The 10,196-nt window shown below is 46.9% G+C and overlaps 1 protein-coding gene across 2 annotated transcripts in view; it reads left to right on the top strand.

The window, feature by feature from the left end:
* The first annotated feature begins 4,143 nt into the window (after window positions 1-4,143).
* Window positions 4,144-10,196, top strand: part of LOC133489940 (DNA repair protein XRCC4-like) — a 13,815-nt gene continuing 7,762 nt past the window's right edge. Inside the window, exons 1-6 of one of the 2 annotated variants that reach the window (XM_061799277.1) lie at window positions 4,144-4,289; window positions 7,062-7,205; window positions 7,932-8,122; window positions 8,639-8,805; window positions 9,696-9,827; window positions 9,904-10,019. In XM_061799277.1, coding sequence (XP_061655261.1) covers window positions 7,064-7,205; window positions 7,932-8,122; window positions 8,639-8,805; window positions 9,696-9,827; window positions 9,904-10,019 — 748 coding nt within the window. In that variant the 5' untranslated portion in view covers window positions 4,144-4,289; window positions 7,062-7,063. Of the gene's footprint in view, window positions 4,290-7,061; window positions 7,206-7,931; window positions 8,123-8,638; window positions 8,806-9,695; window positions 9,828-9,900; window positions 10,020-10,196 lie in introns of both variants that reach the window. The other variant, XM_061799276.1, reaches the window with a different exon arrangement.

Genomic DNA, 10,196 nt, shown 5'->3' with positions numbered 1-10,196 from the left:
TTCCTCTTTTTCTAACGATCGTAGCGCTTTTTCTTTCGTTTGGCTGTTGTCATGACAACTTTGCCACCCGGTGGCGCCATCGTGCGTTTTCTTGTTTATTTGAGGAGCAGATGAGATATGTTGCCATGTCGTCAGTGTTTTCTCAGCAGTTGTTTTACAACCGGGATTAAGAGTTAGGTTAGGATTAACATCAGGATTAAAGGTTTGGGTTTTACAGTTAGGGTTAAAGGTTAAAGGGTAGAATTAAGGAGTACGATTCAGATGAAGGGCTGTTTTTTTGCGTTAGGTGATGGATTAGGTTGAATGCGTCATCACAGCATGTGACTAAAACGGACCAATCAGGAGAGATGATCTCCGCGGCATTCTACACGCAGCAACAATTTTTGCCGTGTGCACGTTAAGCGATGCAGAGGGGCCGCGCGGGCCAATTCGTCGGTCACGAGATGCAATGCAGTCGCGCGGCCGACAACGCCCGCATTGCACCACGTGACCGACGAATTGCCCTGCGCGGCACCCCTGACAAAAACTGTTGCAGCATCATTAAACGTATCATCTGGTCATCTCGGTCCATTTGTTCTGTCGCGGTCGCCATTGTTGTTGCTTTGTTCCTCGTTACAGAAAGGAAAGTAAAAATGGCTACCGGAAATGGCCCAAAAATGCAGAGGAAACTCCACCCTGTGGCGTCCTAGCCAATACCAGTCGTCGCGACACCCCCGACTTGGAGGAGAACTGCAGCACATTTTCAAAACTGCGCGCGTGGGTTGCGCTCGACTATAAAAGTCAAATTGCCGCAGCGACGTCAGCGCGGGTAGAAAGAAGCCTTGAGGATCTAGGAAAAGGATTCGGATTAAGGTTAAGGGTTAGAGTTGAGTTATGAGTTAGGATTGTAATTACAGCTGGGATTAAGGTTAAATATATGGATTAGGAGCAGAGTTAGGTTATTATGTTATTAAATATAACATTCAGGTTAAAGGGAAGGAGGGTTAGGGTAAGGTTTTGAATAGGTTAAGGCTTTTTTAGGGTTAGGGGCCACAAATCCACATCAAACGGCCTAATCAACGAAGACTGATGTGAACGCTTTTGTTTTCCAGAAATTTCCGTGTGTGTGTGTGTGTTTGTTAGCATTTAGAAACTTTTGTTGTGACATCATTGACGACGATGATGATGATGATGCTCAGGTCTACTTTTGCAAAAACATACTAATTTAGTGCAGACGTTCACATCTCATGAATACTCGCAAGAACAATAAGAAGCTTGTGAAGTGAACGCAGGAAAAAAACAAACTGCAGACCCCGATAAATAAGACCCCCTCCTTGCCTCCTGCTGCCAAATGAACAACATCGCACACGTGCCAGCGTGCGTGTTGCGTGCGCGCTGAGACGAGCACAGAGGCTTCATTCACTGATGCCACCTGGTTGCACTTCAACAGAAGAAAAACAAAAGTCTCGCAAGAAAAGATGAGCGATGATGATGATGATTAATGCAGTATTGGGCCGTAATCAATAAGGATAACACCTGTCAAGGGACCCAATAGGAACATTCCATCATGACGTCACACCTTCTTCAGGAGACACCATCAGTAACCTTTTGGCCTTCTCTCTGCGTTGTCTTGTCACGCGAGGCAAGATGCTTGAAAGGGAGCCGGCGCGATCTCATTTACATTTCAATTCATTCACAAATAGAAATCCTGGAAATTCAGACGTAGTTAAATAAAAGTGTCTTGTGAATTTGACACACCACAGAGATAGTGTTGTTAACAAATATTAGTATTCAATTTGTTCAAAAAAAAAAAAAAAATCAAGTTTATGAAATGAGATTTCAAAATCATGAAAAATAAAGCCGTTCTCTCAGTCTGTATGCTGTGGGCGTGTCCGCGGTATGCACGACCCTTCCCAACTGTCAATCAAAGAGCACTTGTACAACCCGGAAAAATGGATCCTCCTTCGTTTAGAGGCAGCCTTGCGAAGTTCTCGACAACTATTTATGGCATCCACTCCATTTATTGTTCTCACTCACAGGGTCCACTGAATTCATTTCGATTTTTATTTTTTTTTTTTTAAAGGAAATGGAAAAAAAGCGAGACCATGTGGCGGCGCCACCCCAAAACCAGTTTCAGATCACCACTAATGTTTTTGACTCCTTTCCAAATATAGTCAATTTCATAAATCTAGCCCCCATGTCGTCAGTTATTTGTATGCATTCTGTTAACCAAGTGAAAGTGAGAACCAATCGATGACCTCTGGCCAAACTCCGGCTCTTCCCTCACTCTGCAGGAGCCGTGTGGCATTATGTTGCCTCAAGATTCGAGGCCCGGTTGCTTTTTTTTGACAACAATGAGTGAAAATAGTTCTTTGAGATAAGTCCAAATGGGTTGCTGCGGAAGGAACCGGGTCAGCCACGAAGTTAAGTGTGTGCAGCCTCAGTTTCTTATCTAATGACAATACTCTGAGAAACTTCTCAATTGTTTCTGGTTCAGTTCCGGGTCGGGATTTGAAGAAAAGTCGAACAGACGAGGAAGGAAGCTGCAGTTCAACGCCAGCCAGGCACAAGTGTTTCTAATATGTTGAGCAGTTGACTTAGCCGTTGGGGCAGAATGAGGAACTTCCCGAGACTACAAACAAACATCACTTAATCCTCGCTCATCCTGAGACCCCCGCCCGGCTCAAAGCCCCCAGGAGCCCCTCGCTGCGGGTCACGAGCGTCCAAAACCAGGCCACCGCGGCTAATAAACGCCCCCTCCCACCTTTTATGAGGAGCTTTTCTGCTTTTTCAGCAGACATGACACGTGTTGGAGAACTGGGGAGATGAAAGCGAAGAGGCTGGTCAAGTGACGGCCGGCAGAACCGGAGAGAGGCACGAGGCCGAGCTGCAGTCTGGGGACGTTTCCCAGCTCGGCTTCTGGCTTTCATCATCTAGCAGTGGCACGCCCAACGAGAACTTCTTCATAGCTGTTTTCGATCATTCTCCGATTTGATATTTTTAGGGACAGAAAATGCATATTTCCTTTGGATAGTCCACCAGTGTAGCCCCTTTAGAGTGCCTCGTTGTCGACCATGAGTGCACGCATGTCAAAGAGACGAGGTGAAATAGGTCCCATATTTTGCCAAACCAACTTATTCTAGTATTTGAGTACACTGAGGACAAGGAGAGACACGGAGGGCAGAAAGGAGACGAGGAATTGTGTAGCTTACGTGGAGACGGCGGAGCCGTTGTACCGCTGCAATACTCTGGCAAGGATTTCCGGGATCAGGCAGGCTTAAAGAGAGAGGAGAGGGGAGAGCGAGAGGGTGCCACCCGCGCTCCAGCAGAAGAACTGCAGGGCAGCTCGTCACATAAGTTACTCAAAACGTTAACTACAAAGTTCGTTCGGGTTTTGCGGTGATGACAGTTTGACCCTGGTACAGATGATTTTGTTTTCCATGATTTGCTATGGAGAAAAGGGTTCAAAAATTGTGACTTTTGTGTTGTGGTTGTCTCTGTGCTGGGTGGACTTTCACTTCTAGTGCCTGTCTGTCACTCCCATATTTTTTGGTGTAAACAATCCCAGATTGCAGATTCCTGGAAAAATCCCTGAAAATGTGCTCCAATCCCGCCGCGCACGCGCACGCGCACGTTGACGTGAGGCCTCCCGTGAGTGCAGCAGCCGCACATATCGCCAATTCCACATGCACTGGAAATCTGTGTTTACTTCATAGAGAAAACGCGAGCAATTATTCCCGGAAGGAGGTCGCGCTTGCTCAACAGTCGAGTCCCGAGCTGGCTCTGCTCGTCCTAATCCTTCGGTTTGCCTTCACGACGACATGTGGCACGCAGCTTGTTGCCTTTGCCTCTCGGAGCAGGAAGCAAAACATTCCCTTCACGTTGGCTCATCACCTTCAACTTGGACTTCTGTCACGCTACTCAATGCAGTATTTTACACAACAAATACACGTCGACGTGTTTATGAGAATGTATTTTATGTAACAGCTTGTAATAAAGTTAAAAGAGCGTCAAAATAGGTTCATCCACAATGTGACAGAACAGTCATATTTGACTCATAATAAACCAAATGTTTTTATTTATTATTGTATTATTATACTCTTATATCATAAAATGTCATTGTAGTTATCGATCAAAAATAAAATAAAATAATTCCGTACGCTCCAGTCGTATTTCTGCATGACGTAATTCGTTGTTTTGTCCCTTGATGATGACGTAGGGGAAGTGTCAGAGTTAGAGACCAGAAAAGACACAAATAGTTGACTTTATTCACCAAACGACCTCGCACGCTTCAAAGAAAGCACTCGCGGGTAAGTTTCTTACAAGCCCACACTGCTTAGTCCTGTGTTTGGTCAGCTTTTATTAGCTCGTCTCGCCGCCCAACCTGTCTGCGAGCTAACAGCTTAGCTTGAGCTCTTTCGACGTCAAAACTTGAGCCCAAGCAAACAGGCCTCGTGAGGATTGCGATATCAAGACATGTTTTACACTTACTTCCCACATCTCAAGGTGGAGATTGGGCAAATTGGCAGGCGTCATTTGACGAGACACACATGATGCATTCAAGTACTCCTGAACGAGTCGGGTCAATTTCTTTCTTGGGCAAAACAATGCCGTGAAAGTTGACACAATTCCAATTCCGAAGAATATCAAATGAGTCACGTCACGTGATCACGTCAACGTCGCAAGTGGTCCTTGGGCCTGGAAAATCGATGGTTTGGGGAAAATGGAGGAAATAATTAGTAATTATTAAAAACAAATACAGCAAAGGGAGCAAAATGCTTTTGCTTTGGAAAACATTGATCAACATTTTTTGCCTATTTTCTGACATGTCACGGACCAAACAAGTTACTGAATCATAATCAGTTTAATTTGAATCAGTCCACATAATGACAGTTTTTAAATCAAGGGGTGCAAATGTTAGTTTAAAAAAAATCTGATTCATCGATCAGTTGAAACAAAAATCAACAAATTCATTGATTATTAAAGTAATTGTTAGTTGCGGCCCTAAACACATAGTGCTCATTTTTTCGTCTTCTTTTTGTTGTGGTGGGGGGTGGACTGAAACAGATAAATGGTCTTTCCATTCATTGCGGTTAGGGAGGAGGGAATAAGTCAACAATTCCCAACAACGCAGCATCTGAAATAATATACATTCGACGCCTGTGACGTGATGTGTTAGCTCAGGTGCGATTGCGTCGCCCGTGAGGTCGCGTGACATTACGGGTGTTTAAACAGATTAGGGAAGGCGAGTTGACTTTTAGGGAGCTGACCTCCCGATTGATGGGACTGTTGGAATGATACTTTCTCGTTCCACGAAGAGCGATTCGAGGCGTAATTCAGGCTGAGCAGGGACTTTCGAAAGGAGTTTGAAAGCCTCCCGCAGAGACGTCTCGCTATATTATTTTTCTATTGTTCCAAGGTTCGTGATAGCGGGATTATGAATGAATTATTATGCCTTCCTCCATTTCCACCTTGCCGTTTACAGTACAAGTCTGGCAGAATAGCGCTCACAAATCACTCCGCCAGCCCCGCTCCCATTGGAGGAGCTTTTTGACGTCACAAACAGAACATTTTTCAATCGGATGACGCGACAGTGAGCGTCAGACGCCCTCTGCATTGACGCGACGCTCGGCGGGACACGACGACGAATGGGAACGTCGAGGGCGTCGGGCGCGTTGCCAAGTGCAGTGTGAAAAGGTTTTAATGCTCCGCTCAGCGTCATGATTTCCAGGCATTCAAAACACAACCCGACCTGACGTCTGCGGGCAGGCGGGACGTCTCGTCGCCAATAGAAGATCTTCAACATGGACTGAAAATTTAGAAAACACCTTTTCATGAGGAAATAATGATTCCATCCTGCCGTAGATACTTTAATGTCATCGTGTTAGAACTCAACCAGAGTGAAACTCTGCTTATTTAGTCCTTTGGTCACTGAATGCGAGAAGATGACAAGTTGCCCCTAAAAGGTGGCTTACGCTGAACAATGAGTCCCGATGGCGGCGTCCCCGGTGTTCCGTAAACGTTGCCACTCAGGTACGCCGCAGCGGGATCCTGGCAAGCATTCCGGGTGACGGCGGTGTCTGGCAAAGTGATGTCATCGCAGCTGCGCTGGCATGTCTGACTTCGGCCGTCTGACTGGCGGCGGCGCTTAAGTGAAATGAAAGCGAGTCATTTAAGGGTAAATTCACAGCGGCGAGCGGGGGAGTCCGCTGTGGCGCTTAGCTTGGCAAGAAATGACATCACCACGGCTAAAAATGGTCTTACATGATGGACTCTGCAGTCGCTCCAAATCAGGGATGTCAAACTCGTTGGAGTTAGGGGCCTCATACGGTCTAATATGATGTCAAAGGGGCCGGACCACTAAACTCATACCATACTTTTCCAATGTAATATTAAACAAATGTTTTCCCCTTTGTTTGAATGCAAAACCAAATAAGTACATGAGGACAATATTTATATTTAAAGACTTTTTAAAAAATAATTTTGCAAAAAACTTTTTTTGCTTCAGCTTGTCATGTACATGTAAGTGATTGTATTGCAAAATTGAGTCCACTTCGGAAGACCTGCGTTTGGCTGGCGAGCAGTTCAGGGTGTACCCCGCCTCTCATCCACAGTCAGCCGGGCAGGCGCCAGCACGGTGAGGAGAAGCGGAACGCAAAATGGATGGATGAACACCTAGGAATTATTACCACTCCATTTTCTATATGAGTGGAATAATTCTCAAAATTACCTTTATTCCCTACCACCACAATATCTAGTGTATTTTTTCACTTTCAAATTCATCCTGCGGGTCGGATTGTACCTTCGAGCAGGTCGGTTTTGGCCCCCGGCCCATATGTTGGACTGCTACAGATGCACATTTCTTCGATAGCCGGGCGACTGATTGTTTTATCGATGGAAAAATATTTGATTTGAAGCCCCCGTATCACCCAGCCGTCCCTTTGTAATTCAAGCTATTGATGTTGTTGGAAGTGATGATTTGTTGCTCTGTGATTGGCTGTTTAAGGTGGCCACCTTAATAGAAATGTAAAAAAACAAGCTCGTGTTTCGTCTGCAACATGTCAAACTCTTTCCGTCTGCAGCGATGCACTCGTCCGTGAGGGAAATCCTGGTCTCGTCCCAGCCAGACTCCTCCTACTTCCTGCGAGTGGAAGGGAGTGGGCGGGGCTTAGCGTCTGGTTTTCAGGTGCTGCTCAGCGATGGACGGCGCGCCTGGAGAGGCGAAGGTAAACAAATGATCTGTTCACCAGTCAAAACGGTGGCCATTCTACAGCCTTCATGAACTCCTTCACTGCTGTGCACGTTAATATTTGTCAAGTGGAATCCAAGCGTTTACTGCCACGGGCACGCTGCATTTATTCCGTAAGGAGGTTTTCTAACAGGTAGGCATGGAAGAGCATCTCACCCAGCTTGTCTGCGATGATCAAGTTTGGAAACCACTGTAATGACTCACAGCCGCCAGTAGATGGCGGCCTTGCATTGCTTTGGATTTGAGATCGGCACAGCTTTTGAGTGGAAGATAAAGATTAGGCGGTGAATTTCGGCTTGTCACATTTTTGTTTTTGTTTTTTGTTTTTCTCTCTCCAGATCGCGACACATACTTTTTACTACCAACTGTGACACGCACTCTGTTGGAGTGTGAGGTGCCTAAACTTGTCTGACATCCAACAAGTTGGCATTTCTCTCCCTCATAATCGACACGATGTGCAGAGATTCATCCTGTAATCTTCTACTCAAAAGCTGTGCTGATTTCAAATCCAAAGCCATGCAATGCAGAAGCTCGAATTTCACAGATGAACGAGGCGTGAGCCTCTTGCGCGCCTCCCTGTCGAAAATTGTACTCGAGGAGTCTGCGGCAGTAAACGATCGGATTCCAAATGAGGAATATAAACGTCCAGGGCATCGAGCGACTTAATGACTTTTCTTAACAATGACGACGGCGTCCGTCGCAGCGAGCGAGGCGTCCGTGTGCCGGGAGGCGGACGAACTGGAGATGTCCGAGGAGAAGTACGTCCGGGACCTCCAGGAGGCGCTGATGGGCGCGGGAAGCGCCGACTCTTACCGCTTCGACCTGGCGCCGTCGCCGCCCGATGGCGGCGCAGCGCTCACGCTGACTTACGACAAAGTCCGGAAGGACATCTCGGTGAGTCAGGAGACTCTTTATTAGGTACACGTGGTCAATCGAATTCATAGTCAAAAGGCTTAAAATTGGTCGTGAATTATTCTGTGTACAGCTGTTTCGGATAGTTTGACGAGAGGATTAATCGACAACTTGCGTCGTCAAGTCCGTCAGTCAGCGAGCGTAATGAAAGAGGTCGGGCGCCCGCTGATGGCCGCTCGCTCGTACAAGCGTTACCCGCTGTGGCCCACCCAGCCAACGTGTGTGTGTGTGTGTGTGTGTGTGTGTCTACCAGAACTGAGACTTGGGCTGGATTAGAATCACTCCATTTTCCCGATAATGTATCGGGATTTTTTAGTGAACTGTAGTCCCTATACAGTGGTATTTTCAGATACGGGTGAACCGTTTGACAAACAATCATGTGACTTTCTTTTAAAATTATTATTTTTTGGCTTTGACTTGCGATCAAAAGTTGGAGGTACAAGCTCTATATAGTAGCAGTGAACTCCACTCAAGTCTCTTTGGGTTGTTGCCGTCCAGTTCAGGCTGGGCTCGGTGTCGCTGAGCCCGATCCCGGAGCCGTCGGAGGCCGTGAGGGGATTGCTGACGCACAGCCTGCTGAGAGGAACGTCCCTGGATCACCAGAACCAGGAGCTCCGGGAGCAGAACCGACGCCTCAGACAAGAACATCAACGTATCACCGCAGAGTAAACGCGTCTTTGTATTCAAACACATTTACTGCCTTCAATACCCACCGTTGTCATTACCTTTCGTCACCACATGGGCTGACAGTGAGCTCTGCAATTTGGGAGTCATAAGTCCCGACGATCTGTCACCGCACGTCATGCCGGCGCAATAAAATCATCACGTCACTCCTCTTTAAATTGCCATTGTTCGCCCACAAATTGACCACGCTGACGTCACCGGGGTGTCCACGTTAGCCGGTCGATGACCTTACGTTAACATAAATGTATCACAGCAAAGTATGCTAGCCTTTACCACGTGTTGTTCCAGAGGCACCCGCAACAGGTACAGATACAAGCAACAGAGAGGCCATATCATTTAAAATAATCATTATACTCGCCCCGCACACTGTAAAAACACACTTCAACTTAAGACACTTTGGAAAGTATTCTTTAGTGCCTGTTTTCACTCTCTCGCTGTGACGAAATGAGAGACTCTTGTATAAAAATCGCACTACAGAAACAAAAAGAAGGCTGGCTCGCACAGTTCTCCAAATAAGAGCCCGAGCGTGCTTGCTTCAAGCTCTTTGTCACTCGCAGTTGGAGTGCGCAAAACAAATGAGAAATAAACTTTGTATATTTCAACTCCAAAATATTCAACTCATCCATAGATTAACAAAAGTCCTAATGCTAACATATAATGCAAAACGCCATTGACGACACTATCGGAAATTAGCCTCGATGTTACGGTAATTCTGAACAATAATCTAACATACATAGCCATGGAAAAAAATATTTGACCTTTTGTTTTCTTGTTCGTTTTAATACCTGCTAGCACCAAAGGTATACTACCTGAAGGATACAATGAACACGACACTAGTGGTACTACTTTATGACTGTTGTTTGTTTTTCAGGCTAAAGCGCTACGCCAACGGGAAAGAAGACCTGGAGGCGGAGCTTTACTCTCGCTTTGTTCTGGTGCTGAACGAAAAAAAAGCCAAAATCCGCAGTCTTCAGGAAAGGCTCAAGGGGCTCCGGGACGTCAGGTACACCGCCGCCAACGTGAGACCTGATGGTCACGCGCTCACGAGGGACCCATGGCTCTCGCTGTCGCGGCAGCAGTGACGCGAAGAAGGAGCCGGTGGAGGGGGACCGAGCGGCGAAGGGGGAGGAAGACGACGAGTACGGTGGAAGCACCGACGACGACGACGACGATGACGCCGTCGCGCCTTCTCACGGTACGCGCCCAGGATCCACCAGCGCTGTGCGCTTGACACCCCGTTCCTTGTCTTGCTGAAATTAGCCCCTTTTGTGGGACCTTGACGGCTCGGGGTAGAACCAGGGGGCTGGACAGTACGTTGAGGAAAGCCGGGAATGAGCGGCATGGATTGCGTTTTCTCTCGTGTAGGCAGCAC

Source organism: Phyllopteryx taeniolatus, chromosome 15 (assembly GCF_024500385.1).
Source record: "Phyllopteryx taeniolatus isolate TA_2022b chromosome 15, UOR_Ptae_1.2, whole genome shotgun sequence".
Lineage (NCBI taxonomy): Eukaryota > Metazoa > Chordata > Actinopteri > Syngnathiformes > Syngnathidae > Phyllopteryx > Phyllopteryx taeniolatus.
This window is presented reverse-complemented; position numbering and strand designations above follow the sequence as displayed.